Source organism: Conger conger, chromosome 17 (assembly GCF_963514075.1).
Source record: "Conger conger chromosome 17, fConCon1.1, whole genome shotgun sequence".
Lineage (NCBI taxonomy): Eukaryota > Metazoa > Chordata > Actinopteri > Anguilliformes > Congridae > Conger > Conger conger.
In genome coordinates this window covers 2,826,239-2,845,737 of record NC_083776.1, presented here as the reverse complement: position 1 = coordinate 2,845,737, position 19,499 = coordinate 2,826,239, and the positions used below count along the sequence as shown (strand labels likewise).

Sequence of the window (19,499 nt, the reverse complement as noted above, 5' to 3'; positions counted from 1 at the left end):
GAAACTGAAAATGGAACAAGAACCTGACATTAATGTGTGTGGGTGGCACATGCATTTTCTCTCTTTGGAACTGGATTAATACGCTTTGAAAGAAAATTTACTTTACTACTGTTGACAGTTATGGTGTTTGTAGAGATTATTACTTATATACACTTACACTTGTATAGCAAAAATAACCAGATCCTTTCATGCCTTAATCAGTCTGTAACACTGAAATACTTCCTCAGTCCGAACAAAAGCCTGACCTTATCTGCACAAACATATGCACTTTATTCCAGGAGGAACATTGCGGTCGTGAGGATGCAGTTACAGGTTTATGTTAGCATTGTAAAGGCTTAAACAAGTTTAAGTGCTCTGTCTGTCTCCTGAATAAAAGTGTTTTTGTCCTTCAGAGTTTGTTTTAACCGCTAAATTAGATCTTGAATCTCTCTTAAGTAGTTTGAGAGCCCCTCTTACCTCCTGTCCTGACTTAAAAATCTCCTAGAGAACAGACATTTCCTTTGGACAATAATGAGGGATTAATAATCGAAACCACAAAAACAACAAAGCCTAGAGCTTCCAAAAACTGAAGGAAATCACAAGATTAATCAACATGATCAGAGTGATGCATATAACTGTGTTTCTACACTCATAGTACACATTCATTTAGACTATCTACTTTGTAGATTTTCTTAACAGAAACTATACGTACATTATACAGTAATTGCACAACCAGCAGGCATCAAACTAACAAGTAATGGGTTTATTTGTAAGACTGCTAAAACTAGAGCATTGCTGACAATAGGACTGTATTGAAAGTTTTACAACCAGAAACTAGACAAACTGAATACCAACTAAAACATTTCAACAAGCGCCTGCCAGGCTTCGAAACCTAAGCCACTTGTGCAACAACTTTACAGTAAATGAGCTTACCAAGGAACATAACAGGAAGACAGCCCAGCCATTCTCTGCATCCACTTCCCATGGTCGTTAATGTGATTGGGGTTAAGAGTACAGTGTATGCCATCTGCAAACTTACAGCATTACCCCTTGCTTTTCACACACTGTGCTATTACTTATTTGCCTCCATCTACCTGCTGGGTAAACATGTCTGTGGAGAACAGCCATGAATCAAATTTTAAAATATGCACATGCTGTGCCACACCAAGTGGTTTCTTGGTTAGTGTTACCATTTCAGTGCCAGTACTAGGCATGCATGTATACACACACACACACACACACACACACACAAAAAACATGCGCGCACACACACATACGTCAGAGCTGAGCTTGTGAAATCCCTGTGCATCAACGCCATGTAGCTTAAAAATGTGGAATTAGTCAGAGGTTAATAAAAAAAAAAAACAACAACTCACTACTCGCAGTTAGAAATGATCTAGTGGCCAGGAGACGTACGCATTACCTGATCATCCTCTCCCCTACTGCTGATCCTCTGAAATTAAATCTAGTGGGAGGAACACAGTTTTTACTCAGCACGCCTGGTTTCTATGGATGTTTTTGTGCAAAACCACCCTTTTCTTTATCAGATAATTCAGCAATTTCTGTAAAGCAGCGCCAAAATGTGAACAGGGAATGAAATCCTCCCAAATCGCCTTCCACAACTCATTTGTATCCCATCGTGCATTTCTTACTTCTCTCACTATTTTGAACCAGTGGTGTTGAGGAATAAATTGCTGGAGTATGGCAGATTTTGCTGAAAACACTGTGGTGCAAGTCTGTGCAGTGCCCATACCGCACCCAGCAGGGGGCGCCCTCCACGCGGTGACTTTAAAAAGGGGAACCAGGCGGTGTAGTACGTACCTCTGCCCCTGTCCCCCGCGGAACCTCGTGGCGGGAAGGAGGATGGTGTCGTCGTCGCTCTCGTCCGAGTCCTGGTTGCCACGGGAACCCTGTGCCCGCCCCCCCTCTCCCGTCGGCTCGGCCCGTCGACAGGACTCGCGGGGGTTCTCTGGCTCCGCCCCCTGGGGCTCCGCCTCTGTGGACCGGGCGGCGGAGCTTTCCTCCATGGGGGCGGGGACTTCTGCCGGGGGCGTCTGGGCTGAGGAGTTGTCCTCGGAGCTGAGAGTCTTCCCCCCAACGCCGCCGGTCCCCTCCGCCTTCGGCGGGTCCGATTCCGGACCGGGCTCGCTCTTCCCTGCCGGTTCCGACGGGCCGGTGGCCGCTAGGGGGCACAGAACGCGGAGTTGGGTCGACAGGCAGCTATTCAGAACACACGGCCGACAGAGCATAGTCCTGACACCACACCGCCTGACCTCTCAGAGACCAGCGCACCTGAACCGCCGTCGATCAAGCGCGAGGGAGCACGGCTCTAGTTCCGGAACTCGGAACACTCGCGGGCCACTGTTACGGAGCGGAATGCGCCCGCCTCGCTGTGAACGGTGAAGCCCTCCAGCTCAGGCCTGCACGCCAAGCGGACAAAGCCGGGCTGCTCTTTTCTGAGGCTCGTTTCCCCGGTCATGCAGCGAGACTGCTCAGTTGCGCCACTGCAGTTGGCTCTAGTTTGGGTTCGTTCCGATCCGTTCTCAATGTAAGGTCAATGGTGCCATTGGGGTCGAAATACGAAGTAAATTTATTCCCACAAGAAAATGTGGTCGCAAACACTGTTTTTTTTATTTTTATGTTTTTCTTCATCTAATGTCTCCCTATGTGCCTATTTGGGAAAGCATTAGGGCAATACTTTGTGGATGAATCAGGGATTCTCCCTTACATGCTTAGTAGGGGAGTTGCACAGCTGTGCCGTTTCCCAACTGCGCAATCTCTGACTCCACATTTGACAACATACAAATTTCCTCATTCCACGGCATCAGAACACTTTTCACAAGCACAGGGACGTGCAGGTGGGCGGGTGGAGTGAAACCCTATCGGATGGTAGATCTCCAGGAACAGGGTTGGGCAGCCCTGCTCTAGCTGTTGGATGAGGTGTGCTTTGTTAGGTTTGGAGTGGAAAACCTACAGGACCGTTGATCTCCAGGAACAGGGTTGGGCAGCCCTGCTCTAGCTGTTGGATGAGGTGTGCTTTGTTAGGTTTGGAGTGGAAAACCTACAGGACCGTTGATCTCCAGGAACAGGGTTGGGCAGCCCTGCTCTAGCTGTTGAATTGAGGTGTGCTTTGTTAGGTTTGGAGTGGAAAACCTACAGGACCGTTTATCTCCAGGAACAGGTTGTGGCAGCCCTGCTCTAGCTGTTGAATGAGGTGTGCTTTGTTAGATTTGGAGTGAAACCCTACAGGATGGTAGATCTCCAGGAACAGGGTTGGGCAGCCCTTCTCTAGCTGTTGAATGAGGTGTGCTTTGTTAGGTTTGGAGTGGAAAACCTACAGGACCGTTGATCTCCAGGAACAGGGTTGGGCAGCCCTGCTCTAGCTGTTGAATTGAGGTGTGCTTTGTTAGATTTGGAGTGAAACCCTACAGGATGGTAGATCTCCAGGAACAGGGTTGGGCAGCCCTTCTCTAGCTGTTGAATGAGGTGTGCTTTGTTAGGTTTGGAGTGGAAAACCTACAGGACCGTTGATCTCCAGGAACAGGGTTGGGCAGCCCTGCTCTAGCTGTTGAATTGAGGTGTGCTTTGTTAGATTTGGAGTGAAACCCTACAGGATGGTAGATCTCCAGGAACAGGGTTGGGCAGCCCTTCTCTAGCTGTTGAATTGAGGTGTGCTTTGTTAGGTTTGGAGTGGAAAACCTACAGGACCGTTGATCTCCAGGAACAGGGTTGGGCAGCCCTGCTCCAGCTGTTGAATGAGGTGTGATTTGTTAGGGTCGGAGTGAAACCCTAAATCTCCCGGGATGGGGTTGGTGACCCCCTGCTCTACAGTCGACGCTCCACACAGCCTCACCCTGCGCTGCACTTTCGGGCGACGGCTCTTCCCTCCTGTGCGGGCCCTGCCTCTCCTCCGTCCTGCCCGCTTTGGGCAGGCCGTCCTGGGGCCCGCCGGGCTTGTGGCTGCCGCTGCCTCCCCTGGAGCCGGATGGAGCGCCGCTGCTCCTGTCCAGAGAGAGAGAAGTTACGCTTGACCACAGTCGCCAATCGCTCAGTCGGTGTACTGCGATGGCTAGGCCTGCTGCTGTCTCAAGTGTCTGGATTAAAGTGTCAACCGGTGCCCTGTAGGCCAGTGATCGGATTGAACTGACGGACTGTGTTTTAGGTCAGTGTTTCTCGACTCCAGGCCTCTGGACCCACGTGCCCGAAAGTTTAGGTTGCCACCAGGAACCCAGACACCTGGTTCAATGACTGAATCAATCAAGCCGCAAAAAAGTGTCTGTGATTAGTTAAATCAGGTGCGTGAGTTCCTGGTTACAACAAAAACCTTTTGGCAAGTGGGTCCTGAGGACTGGAGTTGAGAAACACTGCTGTGATTAGTGTGCTGGTGACTGTAGGGGCAGCCTGTAGCGTAGTGGTTAAGGTAAATGACTGGGAAACGCAAGGTCGGTGGTTCTAATCCTGGTGTAGCCACAATAAGATCCGCACAGTTGGGCCCTTGAGCAAGGCCCTTAACCCTGCATTGCTCCAGGGGAGGATTGTCTCCTGCTTAGTCTGATAAACTGTACGTCGCTCTGGATAAAAGCGTCTGCCAAATGCCAATAATGTAATGTAATGTGTCAGTGTGCTGGTGACTGGGTTAGTTCGATGACAGGCGCGTACTGATGTGATGTGTCGAGACGGTGTGTCAGCCCCTCAGATCCAAAAGCGGTCCCTCACCATTCATCTGTGAAGTCCAGTTTGATGGTGCTGGTAGTGGTTCCTTCCGTGCTGTAGTGTAGACTCAGGACCGGTTCTGCCGTCCCGGGCCGCCCGCTCCCCGTGCCGGTACTGCCCCCGGCCCCCGCCCCGGTTCCACCCCCGGCCTCTGAGGCTCCTAGAACCAGCAGAGCGAGGGCAACTCAACACAGGCTGATTGAGGTGGCTTCTACAGCAGCGGTCACCAGCCCTGTTCCTGGAGATCCACCGTCCTGTAGGTGTTCATTGCACACCTGATTCTACCAATTAGGAACCCAACAGGATCTTTAGCTGTTAAATGAGGTGTGGTTTGCTGAGCTTGGAGTGAACCTAAAGGACAGTAGATCTCCAGGAACAGGGTTTGTGACCCCTGCTCTATAGTATACAAAACAAAACGCGTGATTTCATTCTCCTATAAAATAAAATGGTCGCTTTTAAACCTCTGGGAAAGTTAGTGGCCCAAAATCACAAGCGCTGGTTCAAAAACAGGATCGGGTGTGTTTTTCATCTGTTCAAAAACAGGATAAGATGTGTTTTCGTCAAGCAGGTTGCGCAACATCACCTGCAGGGACGCCTCGCTCGAAGTGAAATCGCACGGAGCCTCGCTGTTCTTGGACGCGATATCGAAAGGGAAAACGAGGGCAGCGACGCCCACGTTGCGCAGAGGCGGACCCTGATTGGCTGAACGGAATCGGCGGCCGCGCCTCTAGCCCTGTGGGGCGCAGACCTTGGAGGCAGGCCAAACGGAGAGAGGAACTTCCCGGCATAACGGCTGCAGGGTGACAGCCTTGGGTAGGGGGTCCCCGCTCCCCGCTTCCCCCCCCTAAGCGCCCCAGTAAAATGAACCGATAGTTACTGCCCAAGGGGGAATGCGTTTTCCAAACTGCGGAAATTTTTGTTGCCACAGATTCGGAGAGCAGGCGGGGAGGGGTGGGGGATGAGCCAGGCCACTGCATAATCGGGAAGAGGAAGAGGAAATGGTTTAATGTGGTTCTGGCAGGGTGCGCATACCCAGTCTGTTTGTTTCTGGGCAGTGGTTCAGTTTCTCCCCTTTTGACTTTGTGTTCTGAATTTGAAATGGAACTATGAATATGTGGTGAAAGTGCAGACTGTCCACTTTAATTTCAAGGTATTTACGTCCTTATCGGGTGATCTGTGTAAGAATTATATCCCTTTTTTATACACAGGCTCTCCATTTTTAGGGGACCAAATTGGACAGTTGGGTTCTTGGCTCTTTCTGAGTAGTCGGGTGTATTCAATTGCGTCTTTAGTGCAGGTAAGAGAAAGTGTTCAGTATCTAGCTTTCAGTTGCATTTTGAGTCTGTTCTTGGCATGTTTCAACATGAGGGCCACAGATGCAACTGATAGCTTTTATGAGATATTACGAGTCAGAGACATAACACAAACATTGAGATTACCAAAACAGGCTGTTTGCAACATCATGTTAGAAAGACAACACTGGTAAGCTAAGTAATTGCAAATGGGCTGGTCGGCCAGGGAAGAGATTTACAGATTTAAGAAAAAACCCCAAACACTTGTTCCGACAGATCAGAAGCACATTTCAGGAGGCCAACGTGGATGTATCGGTAACTACTCTCCACAGAAGACTTCACGGACATATCTACAGACGCTACACTGGGAGATGCAAACCGCTAGTTGGCAGTAAAAACGGGTTAGGTTTGCTAAGAAGTACCTGAAATAATCTGCAGAGGTCTGGCAGAAGGTCTTGCGGATAAAAACCAAGACTTGTATCAGAGTGAGGGCAAGAGCAACGTGTGCATGCTAAACGGAACTGCCCAACCAAAGCACCCCCCCCTCATCTGTGAAACACTGTGGTGGGGGTGTTGTAGTTTGGGCAGGTATAGCTGCCACAGGTGCTGGCTCACTTGCATTCATTGATAATGTGCAGTAAATGATGTGAAACCTGTGGAACGAGTTCGGGCAGAAACACTGCCCCCTCACATGATGCAGGGGCGGCCTGTAGCGTAGTGGTTAAGGTACGTGACTGGGACCCGCAAGGTCGCCGGTTCGATCCCCGGTGTAGCCACAACAAAATCCGCACAGCTGTTGGGCGCTTGAGCAAGGCCCTTAACACTACATTGCTCCAGGGGGGATTGTCTCCTGCTTAGTCTAATCAACTGTACGTCGCTCTGGATAAGATCGTCTGCCAAATGCCAATAATGTAATATAATGATGCTTACATCTAATGTAAGGGGCTATATAAAACACCAACCTTACCTGGTTAGGCCCTTGCTCATTTTGCACACTCTGCCATGCTACGCTGCCTGCTTGCTGCTGCCACATCTGCCCTGAGGCAATCATACAGAGCTGCCCTGCTGCCTGGTTCATTCTGCACGCTAAAGCCATTGTGCTGCCAGGCTCTTTCTTTCTGCTGTGCTGCCTGTTTTGGAATGCTGCCATTGCCCGTATTGCATGCTATTGACACTTTTTCTAGCTGCTTTTGCGCAAATTATCCTGCTATTCCTTAATTCATGCCTTCAAACTTTTTGCGCTCCCACCACCACCAGGTTCTCAAGATCCCCACGAGGGGGGATTTGTAGCTACTTCCGGTTTCAGCTGGCTTACAACCTCAATAAATATTGCTTAATTCATCGTGTGTTTTCTGACTGAACTGCTGAAAGCAGCAGCAGAATTAATTCTGGTGTGTTTTAGTAGCATCTTGTCTGCTCAAGTTCAATCAAATATCCCTAAACTAATTAGACGGTGCTTCATCTCACAGCAAGGCAGTGATCCCAAACATACCCAGTGCTCTCCTTCTACTTAATGATGTACCAAACGGTTTCAGCGAGCCACATAATGGTTTCCTTGACTTTCACTGGCACAACTCTGGTCCTCATGTTGACAAACACCAATAACAGACTCCAAAGGTAATAAAATGCCTAGAATCAAGACTCGATACAATAATATTTCTTATACCTGCAGGAAGTGATTGAATACACCAGACTAATCAAACATCTGAGAAGCCAACTGACCAATTACTTTTGGTCCCCTAAAATGGGGGGGGGGGGTGTATAAAAAGGTATGCAATTCCAACATTGATCACCCAAAATGGATGTCACCAATACCCCCAAATTAAAGGTGACAGTCTGTACTTTAACCTCAGAGTAATTGTTTTCATTTCAAATCCACTGCACTGGAACACAGAGTCAAATAGAAATACTTACAGACTGCACTGTATAGATGAGGAAGAGAGATGGCGAGAGAGTGATGTCACTGGACGTGTCCTAAATATATTTAGGTGTTTTAATGAGTGTGTTTAATGAGAGGAGTGTGTTTTAATGAGTGTGTTTAATGAGAGGAGTGTGTTTTAATGAGTGTGTTTAATGAGTGGAGTGTGTTTTAATGAGTGTGTTTAATGAGAGGAGTGTGTTTTAATGAGTGTGTTTAATGAGAGGAGTGTGTTTTAATGAGTGTGTTTAATGAGTGGAGTGTGTTTTAATGAGTGCGTTTAATGAGAGGAGTGTGTTTAATGAGTGGAGTGTGTTTTAATGAGTGTGTTTACTGAGAGGAGTGTGTTTAATGAGTGTGTTTTAATGAGTGTGTTTAATGAGAGGGAGTGTGTTTTGATGAGTGTGTTTAATGAGAGGGTGTGTGTTTTAATGAGTGTGTTTAATGAGAGGAGTGTGTTTTAATGAGTGTGTTTAATGAGAGGAGTGTGTTTTAATGAGTGTGTCTAATGAGAGGAGTGTGTTTTAATGAGTGTGTTTAATGAGAGGGAGTGTGTTTTAATGAGTGTGTGTAATGAGAGGAGTGTGTTTAATGAGAGGAGTGTGTTTATTGAGAGGAGTGTGTTTTAATGAGAGGAGTGTGTTTTATTGAGTGTGTGTAATGACAGACGGGACACACCCTGCTGCTCATCCAGAGACATGGATCCCAGCTGTTTGTTTACCACCGACGAGGGTGAATCTGGAACAGAAATCATAAAAAAACATATAAATATAAAACATATAATAATAATAATAATAGTAATAATAGTAATAATAATAAATAATAAAATGGTTAAACTCAGGACAGGACGTACAGAGAAGGCCATGCACACACACAGCCGCTCCTGTTTTCACGTCCAAAGCGTGTCTAACCCTGTACGGTAATGTGTGTGAGTGCCAGGGGCTTTTCTACCAAAATTGCAACTTGAATGGAACACAAATCGAACGCACCTGGATGATATGAAAAGCTAAAAAATACAAAAGATATGCGCATGGGCCTTTAAAAAAAAGATAAACGGAGAGAAGATGTGAGAATTGCTCAGCAGGTGGAGCTGTTTGGTGGAAGCCCCAGAGTCCTTGTTCCTTGCGGGTCCACCCTAGGCTAGGGCCATGAACACTGCCTTCAGACTGGCCCCAGGGGGGCCCTGCCCTCCACACGCACAGACTGGCCCCAGGGGGCCCTGCCCTCCACACGCACAGACTGGCCCCACGGGGCCCTGTCCTCCACACGCACAGACTGGCCCCACGGGGCCCTGCCCTCCACACGCACAGACTGGCCCTGGGGCCCTGCCCTCCACACGCACAGACTGGCCCCGCGGGGCCCTGCCCTCCACACGCACAGACTGGCCCCAGGGGGCCCTGCCCTCCACACGCACAGACTGGCCCCGCGGGGCCCTGCCCTCCACACGCACAGACTGGCCCCGCGGGGCCCTGCCCTCCACACGCACAGACTGGCCCTGGGGCCCTGCCCTCCACACGCACAGACTGGCCCCGCGGGGCCCTGCCCTCCACACGCACAGACTGGCCCTGGGGCCCTGCCCTCCACACGCACAGACTGGCCCCAGGGGGCCCTGCCCTCCACACACACAGACTGGCCCCAGGGGGCCCTGCCCTCCACACACACAGACTGGCCCCAGAGGGGGCCCTGCCCTCCACACGCACAGACTGGCCCCAGAGGGGGCCCTGCCCTCCACACGCACAGACTGGCCCCAGGGGGCCCTGCCCTCCACACGCACAGACTGGCCCCGGGGGGCCCTGCCCTCCACACGCACAGACTGGCCCCAGAGGGGGCCCTGCCCTCCACACGCACAGACTGGCCCCAGGGGGCCCTGCCCTCCACACGCACAGACTGGCCCCACGGGCCCCTGCCCTCCACACGCACAGACTGGCCCCGGGGGGCCCTGCCGTCCACACGCACAGACTGGCCCCGCGGGGCCCTGCCGTCCACACGCACAGACTCGACACTCGTCCAGTTTCCAGCCTTCAATGAAATTCATGGATTTCCCTTCAGACCGCCTGTTCATTTACCTCAAATCACTTCTACAGCACTCCTGACGATGTCTTTCGACAGCCTGGGAAACGCCGACGCCCGGCGTGCAAAGTTTAATATATCGATTTTCATTAATAAAACCGGGGGCAGTCGACACAAGTGTTAAAATGGAGGAATATTTCTCGGTGATATACTCCCGTTACTGGCAGTTTGGCAATTCGGGAAGCTTGAAAAGCCACAGTAAACTTGGAACTGAAGTCCTTCAGAAGGCAATCTTGAAAGGAGTTTATTAAAACAACACCGTAAAGTTACTCATTTAACCTCCCGGCATCAATTTATCAAAATGAGTTCCGACACATTTGAGCTCCCAGCATGCTTAGCTCTGCCTCTTAGAAACCCCAGACTCTCCTCAGACGAGTTCTAAATGAGGAGCCATCTCATTACACAATTAAAAATGCAGTAATCTGCTCATCATTCACATGGAAGAGGCCGAGAAGTGGTTCCTTTTACGAAACGCACAAACACGAGATGTGAGATTTGCTCAGCAGGTGGAGCTGTTGGCTCATAAATTCCTCTGTAATCATAAACATGCACACGCCACACTTTAGTCGAGCGACACCAAATGGCATCGACTGCAAATGAAGTTGAAACACTGCAAATGGATTATTCTGGGCACAGTCATCAAGAACAGGGGCTAGTGAGAATAGAAGGGGGGGGGGGGGGGGGGGGGGGCAGGTGCTCCTGATTGGTGGCTAGTACACACAGGTGAGTTTGGACGGTGTAGGGTCACACAGCAAAAAGCCAAGAGACAGGAGCAGCCTGGGTATGGGGTGACGCCCCCCCCCACTCTACCATCTATAGGTTATGATGAGGATGAGATCATGTGACCCTGCCCCGCCTGATGCAGAAACATTAAGTACAAGCAGCCACCAGGAAGTCAACGGGTGGGGCGTTATTAAGCAGGTAGAGTGTGAGTTAGAGGGGGCGTTATTAAGCAGGTAGAGCGTGAGTTAGAGGGGGCGTTATTAAGCAGGTAGAGTGTGAGTTAGAGGGGGGTGTTATTAAGCAGGTAGAGTGTGAGTTAGAGGGGGGTGTTATTAAGCAGGTAGAGTGTGAGTTAGAGGGGGGCGTTATTAAGCAGGTAGAGTGTGAGTTAGAGGGGGGCGTTATTAAGCAGGTAGAGTGTGAGTTAGGGGGGGCGTTATTAAGCAGGTAGAGTGTGAGTTAGAGGGGGCGTTATTAAGCAGGTAGAGTGTGAGTTAGGGGGGGCGTTATTAAGCAGGTAGAGTGTGAGTTAGAGGGGGCGTTATTAAGCAGGTAGAGTGTGAGTTAGAGGGGGGCGTTATTAAGCAGGTAGAGTGTGAGTTAGAGGGGGGCGTTATTAAGCAGGTAGAGTGTGAGTTAGAGGGGGGCGTTATTAAGCAGGTAGAGTGTGAGTTAGAGGGGGGCGTTATTAAGCAGGTAGAGTGTGAGTTAGAGAGGGCGTGGGGCGTTATTAAGCAGGTAGAGTGTGAGTTAGAGAGGGCGTGGGGCGTTATTAAGCAGGTAGAGTGTGAGTTAGAGAGGGCGTGGGGCGTTATTAAGCAGGTAGAGTGTGAGTTAGAGGGGGCGTTATTAAGCAGGTAGAGTGTGAGTTAGAGGGGGGCGTTATTAAGCGGAGAGGCCGTGGGAGACGGAGACCTGCGGGGGGGGCCTCCTGGGGGGCGGGGCGGGGGCGGGGGCGCTCCTCGCGCGGGGGGGGTCCGGGGGGGCCGGCCAGGAGCAGCAGCCGCTGCAGACGCCTGCACACGACGCTCACCGGAACCCCCCGCCGGCCCGGCTCTGCCGGGGGGGAAGAACAGGCAGAGTGAATCATGGGAATGCCACGGCTCGCCTCGCCGGTCTGCTCGGGGGGGGGGTCCTCGCGTGTCTCTGTCGCGTGCTGACGCATCGTGGCGTGTCGCGTTCCGGTTGCTGTAGACCTTGTAAAGCACACACGTTCAGAGCTTGGCTTTCCTGCCGTTGCCTGAAAGAAAAGCCGTCCGTGCGAATATCTTTTTGTCAGTTTGCTCGTCTGGAGTCGGGTCTTATCCATTATGTATAGGCTAACTGACGGCACACAAAATGAATACTTTAGGGTGGTTACGTTGTCACCCTCGCAAAAAAAACACTTTCGACTGCAGCAACACTTTTTAGCGTACACTCTACAGGGCTGTACTTTCAGTGCCTGGTTCCTGGCCTACAGCAGCCAGAATGCGACACGTCACTGGACGTCACTAGGCAACAGAGCTACGCAGGGACCGCTGAGGCGAGCAGATCGTAGACCGACACCAGAAACAAACAAAAACAAAGCAAAGGCGGAAATGAAAAGGTAAGAAAAAGAAAAGTGGAGAACAGGAAGATGGCTGAGAGATGGGCGTTGAAAGACTTGCAGTTGCAGTGTGTGTGGGGGGAGGGGGGAGTAGCACACATTCTACACTATTCATGAGCTCTTGACTGCATTATTCACGAGCGTTGCCACCCTGCGTGATCCTGGCCCCGATCTCATCTTCGGCTTGGCCGCGGACAGATTCGGCTGTGAATGCTGCCAGCGAACGCCGCCTTTTTACCACCGAAGAAGAGCTCTGGTGCAAAGGGAACGCAGTTCACCCGCCTCAGGATTTCGCTGTTATTCGGAGTGAACAATGTGGTTTCTCGTTGTGTAGGCAGGGGGTTCTGGACGCCGGCGGTGTGGGTTTGGGCCTGTGTGATGCGCTGGGGTCTGCGGGTGTCGGTCTGCGGGTGTCGGTCTGCGGTCTGCGCGGGCGCCTTCCGCATGTTGATTTATCGTGATGCGTCGCATTTTGATTGCTGCAAACGTTTGACTGACGTATTCATAACTTAGCTGTCCCTCGCCATTGCCTGATGAAAAGTAAAACTGCCGGAAAATATAATGTTGTGCCTCTGGTCGTGTCATAAGATCTCAGCAATGTTTCAACAATGCTTATACAACTATTGTACTATTAAATTATTATTTAAGCGTACACATGTATAGTCTCAACAGACCAGCACAAAGACGTGTGCATTACACCAATACAAACACTAATGGTCAGGGATGTGCATTTATAAATATTTAACTCAGTGTGCTGTTGCTTTCAGAGACAGGTTCATGTTACATTACATGTCTCACGCTTTTTTTTTCTTTTTTCAAAGTGACTTACAGTTGATTAGACTAAGCAGGAGACAACCCCCCCCCCCGGAGCAATGCAGGGTTAAGGGCCTTGCTCAAGGGCCCAACGGGTCACAACAGATCTTACTGTGACTACACCGGGGATCAAACCACCGACCTTGCCCAGTCCCAGTCACGTGCCTTAACCACTACGCTACAGGCCGCCCCTACGTTTCGCACATTGCTGCCCGGGAAGGTGCCGTGATGTGCCTGATCCCTCGTCTACAGCAATCAAAAATTCACAACACGTCACGACACGGCAGAGAGATGCCAGGACCCCCGAAGCAGATGGTCGAGTCCTCGCCCGGCGGTCTCCAGGGGGGGGGCTCACCGGACTGTGCGGGCTCCGTCGGCGGGGTGGGCGTGGGGGTGGGCGTGGAGGAGGCGGGGCCCTGGGTCCTGGGCTCCGTGTCGGGGGAGGAGAGGAGGGAGGACGAGGGGGCGCTCTCCATGGACGAGGACGTGGAGGGGGGCGGGGCCGTCACCGTGGAGGAGGAGCCGGAGCCGGAGGAGGAGGAGGCCGAGGTGGATTTGGGGAGGGGCTCGGCCGTGGGCTCCACTTCCATTGGACCCTCGGCAGGGGCGGGGGCGGAGACGGGGGCGGGGACGGGGGCGGGGGCGGGGTCCTGTGGGGCCGGGGGGGGCTCCGGGGCGGGCTCCTGGGCAGAGGCGCCCCCCTCTGGCCGGACTGCAGAATGCAGGGAGAGAGAAAACAGCAGCGAGCGAACGTGAGTCAGCGTTTTTATTATGTTTGCAGGAGTACGCTAAACTTGGGGAAAGTACAGCATAGTTCAGGAACAAATTGGGTCACGCTTTATTTTGCAGCCTGTTAATTACTCAGCATTTACTGGCTAAATACACAGCTACTTGTGTAATTATCAGGTAACTACTGCAATTTCAGTGGTAAGTAGTATGAAACAAAGTCTGCAAGTACTATGTAAATACACTTTACTGCCCATTTCATAGGGTCTTAATAATCAAAATAGTCACCTTAGAAGTACGCAGTAAATGCTAGGTAATTAACGGGCTGTAAAGTAAAGCTTTACCAAAAATTTGGAAGAGGTACAATTTTGCCACCAGTGTTCATGTAAATTAACAACACTAATGAGGAGTAGGTGTTAGGACTGATTTCATTTATTTTCTTTTTAAAAGGCCAGTTGTCTTGGAGCCAGCGAGCGGAGTTACAGCAGTAAAATGAGCAGGTTTTTTGGGGTTAGGGGATGACGGGTTTAAGAGGACTTTACTTTACCCCGGGGTCGTGGCTGCGGGCGACCTCTGCTGCTCTGGGCCTCACTGGCCTCCTCGAACCAGCGCGACAGCATGTCCGACATCCGCTGCATCAGCGACACGTTGGGGCTCTGCTCCCCTGGAGGACCCAGAAACCGCGGCCGACAGGTCACACAGCAGCCCGCTTATCCGCCGGACTCTTCCTCTGTGGTGCCAGTGAGCTCGGAAACATTTTTCCCCTCATTCGCCCATGTAAACTACGTCTATGTAAATGGGGTTTCTGGCCGTGTCAGAACTTTGTGAGGTGGTGTGGATTTTCGTGGTAAGCAATTGCAAGTGTGACCTCGCTTCGAAGCTGTTCTATTTGCAATGGGAAGACTACAGTTAGTGCCGTACAGGATCGGCCAGTAGTCTCTCACCCCCACTGACAGTTCTTGTGTTTCATAATTTAATCACTAATGCAGGTAGAAGACATCAAATGGAGGCATCGATTCTCAGGCGTCTGCATCACTTTGAGTGTGCCTGAGTGAGTGTGTGCACGTGTCTATGAGTATTGTCACTGTGTGTGTATGTGTCTGAGTATCCAAGTGAATTGATGTGGGTCTGTCTGTGTGAATATGTGCGTGTCTGTGTGTGTGTGTGTGGGTATGTGTCTGTGAGTACTGTGTGAGTATGTAAGTCTTGAATCTGTGTGTGTCTGAGTGGGTATGTGTGTTAGTATCTTAGTGAATGGGTGTGTGTGTGTGTGTGTGTGTGTGTATGTACGTGTATATGTGTGTGTGTCTGAGTTGGTATGTGTATCTTAGTGAATGGGTGTGTATGTGTGTGTGTGTGAATGGGTGTGTGTGTGTGTGTGTGTGAATGGGTGTGTGTCTGTCTGTCTGTGTGTGTGTGTGTGTGTGTGTGTGTGTGTGTGTGTGCGTGCGTGCGTGCGTGCGCGTGCGCGTGCGTGTGTGTGTGTGTGTAAGCCTGTACTCTCTCTCTTACCGTCGCGCTCCCTCTCACTCTCTGGTCTCGCGCGGGGCCCTGTGTCGGACCAGTCCCCCCTCAGCCTCAGACGCTTCACCGGGGGCTGCCGAAGCTGTGGACACACACACACACACACACGCACACGCACACACACACATTCACACACACACACACACAGGCACACACACACACACACACACACACACACACACACACACACACACACACACACACATTCACACACACACACACACACACACACACACACACATCCTGTCAATCACAGGGTCCAGCCCACAGAAACAGCTCCTCTTGCTCACAGGTGTTTCGGTCCGCCCAGCCCCGTGCCCCGGGACTGGTGCTGGGACACCCGAAACTCCCTGACACCACGCAGGGAGGCAGAACCAGCTACCCAACACCCGAAACTTCCCTCGACACCACCCAGAGACCCAGCACCAGCTACCCAACACCGGGCCGGCGCCCAGCACTATCACAGCTACCCGACACCCGAAACTCCCTGACACCCGGCTCCCCACCACGGCCACCCGACCCCTCGCTCCGTTTCCACTCCAGCTCAGCTTTTCAGAGCGTAAAAAAAAGAGAAGCCTTCCTCACCAGAATTAGACGCTGTTCGTTTCCTAAAAATGCTACATAAAACGGGGGGCCGAGGGAGTTTAGGGTCAGCGGAGGAGGATCGAGGCAGGCTGCTAGGTGGTTTGGTCCGCCCCTGCGACTGCGACTGATCTGGGGTCAGTAGCAGCAGCAGCGTCTTCCCCCTCCCCTGGTCCACTGCAGCATTTACCCAGGAGTGAGACAGAGTCACAAGAAAGGGCTTCATTTAAGGGAAGGCACAGCCAACCACACACAAAATGCCCACTGGCACAGCGTCACCAAGCCTCCTGATGCCAGGAGACGCAGTGGGGCTCTGCATAGAGCAACAGATCTGTGAACACAGACCATGGGGCCTTGGGAGACTAGAACTTTTATTTATTTATTGATTTATTAACCTTTATTTATACAGGGTACTTGACTGAGCACGCATGCTCTTTTGCAGCAACGCCCTGTTAATGCCCCCCCCCTAAGTAGCCTAACCTGCATGTCTTTGGACTGTGGGAGGAAACCGGAGTACCCGGAGGAACTCCGCACAGAAAGGCCCAGGTCGGGATTCGAACCCAGGTACCACCGCGTCGCCTTACTGTTTAAGGGAGCAAATTAACATGGCACCGTCTGTATAAGTGCGTAACATGTTAAATGGAGGGTGTGTGTGAAGCATACTAATATACACTCAGTGAAGCACTTTATTACGTATTTATAAGTTATTTGCGTTACTGTACACCTTAACAAGCCGGTGGCCGGGTCTCCCTAATAAAGTGATCACTGAGAGTATATTAAGCAATAAGGAAGAGCCCCAAGGCGTTTCAAGTCGGTTACCTATACGAGGAATAGCACTCTTGACTCTGAGGAAGATGTTGTAGACGTGGAAGTGTCAGCGTTCTGTTGCATGTTTTACCCTAAGCTACGCGTGCTCCAGCTTTCCTTATTTCGAGTTTCCCAGTGAAGTCTTTATTATAGTATATTTAGCAATGTAACCAACAGAAATTGCGAGGATTAAGCACCTTTAAGGGAAGTTACTGCGCCACAGGTGAATAGGGAACAAAAATCCCTTTCTTCAATCAAAATTACATTTTATATTTTGAATGTGCACACGAATGCAGACACTTCAGAATGCAGACCTATCCAGTCGAAGGCACCCTTTGCACCTGCGTCGTCCCGTAAGGTATAAGATGCGACTAAAATATTCTTAACAGAACATCCTGACACTGATGCAATGATCACTACTGGTAACGGAATGCAGTGGAGTTCAAGAACACTGACTTAAGGGAAAAAAAAAGAAAAAAAAGCCTGTTAATAGCTAATAGCCTGAAGCAACTAAAAGACCCAACAAAGTAAAAACATACAGAAACTGAGTGAAACAGTGGCAGCATATGCTCTATTCTCAATGGTAGAATTCACCGATAACCCTCGTCTCGACACAACAGACACAGGGACTCTCCATTGTCCATAACCTTGGGCTTTTTTAAAAAATGGCGTAGCACACCGGGATCAGAATGACATAGCTGCGAGTGACAGGTCAGCCCGAGTGGAAAAAGTGCAGATGAGGGAGAGAGCGGGTAAGTGTGTCCCTGGCTCACGCTGTGTGCTCTGTCCCGGGGCTATTTCTGTGCACAGAGGAACATCACATGTGCCCCGCTGCTCAATTTGGAAAGGAATCCAGACGCTAGGGCTAAGCTGGAGAGAGGGAGAGGGAGAGGGAGAGAGAGGGAGAGGGAGGGAGAGAGAGAGAGGGAGGGAGAGGGAGGGAGAGAGAGAGAGGGAGGGAGAGGGAGGGAGAGAGAGAGAGAGAGAGAGCAGCGGAATGGAGTGTGGAGAGCTCCACACGGAGACATAAATCTGAGAGGAGACCGCTGCTGGTGTGCTGGGAGTGACCAAAACAACCAGGGGAGACCCTCACCTATAAACTACACACAAAACCAGAAAACCAAGAGCCCTTACCTATAAACAACATCCAAAACCACACAACCACGATCTGAACAGAGACCCCTTACCTATAAACTACACCCAAAACCACACAACCAAGACTCCTCGTCTATAAACTACACCCAAAACCACACAGCCAAGACCCCTCACCTATAAACAACACCCAAAGCCACACAACCAAGACCCCCTACCTATAAACAACACCCAAAACCACACAACCAAGACCCCTTACCGATAAACTACACCAAAAACCACGACCACACCCATAACTACACAACCACGACCTGCACCAATAGAGGCCCTTTACCTAGAAACAACACCCAAAACAACATAACCAAGGCATGCACCGCCAAGACCCCTTAACTATAAACAACACCCAAAAAAACACAACCAAGAACTGCACCAACAGAGACTCCTTCCCCATAAACAACACCCAAAACAACACAACGCTGACAGTGCAATTATCCATCTTCAGGGCGATATCCAGAGCAGCCGAAGGACTATAAAATGAAATTGCAATTATAAAGCTGCTCTTTGGAAAGGGGGTTTGGCAGAAGACAGGGTTTCTAACACTCTCCTTAGATGAGGCATATATTAAAATGATTTTTATAAATGCACTGAGTCAACTGCACTGAGTAAAACCCAGAACGGCTCTTTTTACTTCAGTCCATGTTCCAGATTTGGGAAGGTTCCAGGTTTTACTCGGTGCAGTTATTCCAGCTAACTCCGTGATCCTGCTTTTTTTGCACGTGATACAGGCCCCCTGAACTCCAAGGATGAATGTCAGCAAACAAACGCAAACACGCGCGGCATTCATTTACATGGAATAGAGGCTCACATTACAGGTCCGTTACAGCGCTGCTAATCCCCCGCGGTGAGAGGCACTGAGAGTCCCGGCCTTCCGTTCAGAACGCCCCCCCAAATCCGCCTCCAATTACCCCCCTCCCCCTCCACAGCCATCCGTCCCCAACCCAAAAATACAGCAGCTGACCACATGTTCCACCTTGCACTCTCCTGGCCCACGTGCCCCCCCCCCCCAGCCCGGTCTGAGCCCCTGCCTGTTGGATCCCCCCCACCCCTCTCACAGAGGAGTCCTATCGGCCGTACACACGCCATGGCGATGGCGTTGAGTCAGACCCGCGTGGAGGCCCCTCAGCGCCCCGCCCCCAGACCGCTGGGAGTCTGCGCACCCCGTTTCCACCGCTCCTGGCTGGGTGTTAACCGCGCACGAGTGCCCCGCGCGAACGCCCCGTTTCACACAGGCGGGCGGACCCTCTCTGTCCCGTCCCGCCTCGGCGAGGTCACCCAGGGTCGCTGGCCTCAGCCGTCCCGTCCCGTGATGAAAGACCCCGCGGCCCTTTGAGCAGACGGGCAGAGCGAGCCCGTCAAAACTATTTCTGCTCTATTAGACCCAGATATTAGACCCGGCGCTCCTGCAGAGTGCTCCACGGTGCGAGCGGTTTAAATTGGGATCTGAAGTGCGTTATGTTGAAGTACGCGGAGGTGAAGCGTAGAAGAAAAAAAAAAAATAATAATAATAATAATAATTCATTCCACAGCGACCTTTACCCAAGTTAAGTGCCGCGGACACAAAAAAAGGTTCAGCCGTGCAGCGATTTGCCGACTGCGTGCGGGGCCACGCTGACGC

General features: G+C 51.0%; 1 protein-coding gene across 3 annotated transcripts in view; it reads right to left on the bottom strand.

Annotated features, from left to right (window-relative positions):
- LOC133117004 (DDB1- and CUL4-associated factor 6-like) overlaps positions 1-19,499 on the bottom strand; it is a 46,662-nt gene that overhangs the window by 4,781 nt on the left and 22,382 nt on the right. Inside the window, exons 8-16 of one of the 3 annotated variants that reach the window (XM_061227057.1) lie at positions 15,332-15,425; positions 14,367-14,483; positions 13,449-13,805; positions 11,611-11,751; positions 8,581-8,640; positions 4,696-4,852; positions 3,833-3,981; positions 1,801-2,161; positions 1,403-1,444 (exon numbers count right to left, since the gene is read on the bottom strand). In XM_061227057.1, the coding sequence (XP_061083041.1) occupies positions 1,403-1,444; positions 1,801-2,161; positions 3,833-3,981; positions 4,696-4,852; positions 8,581-8,640; positions 11,611-11,751; positions 13,449-13,805; positions 14,367-14,483; positions 15,332-15,425 (1,478 nt within the window). The remainder of the gene's footprint in view (positions 1-1,402; positions 1,445-1,800; positions 2,162-3,832; positions 3,982-4,695; positions 4,853-8,580; positions 8,641-11,610; positions 11,752-13,448; positions 13,806-14,366; positions 14,484-15,331; positions 15,426-19,499) is intronic. The other 2 variants (XM_061227058.1, XM_061227059.1) reach the window with 2 other exon arrangements.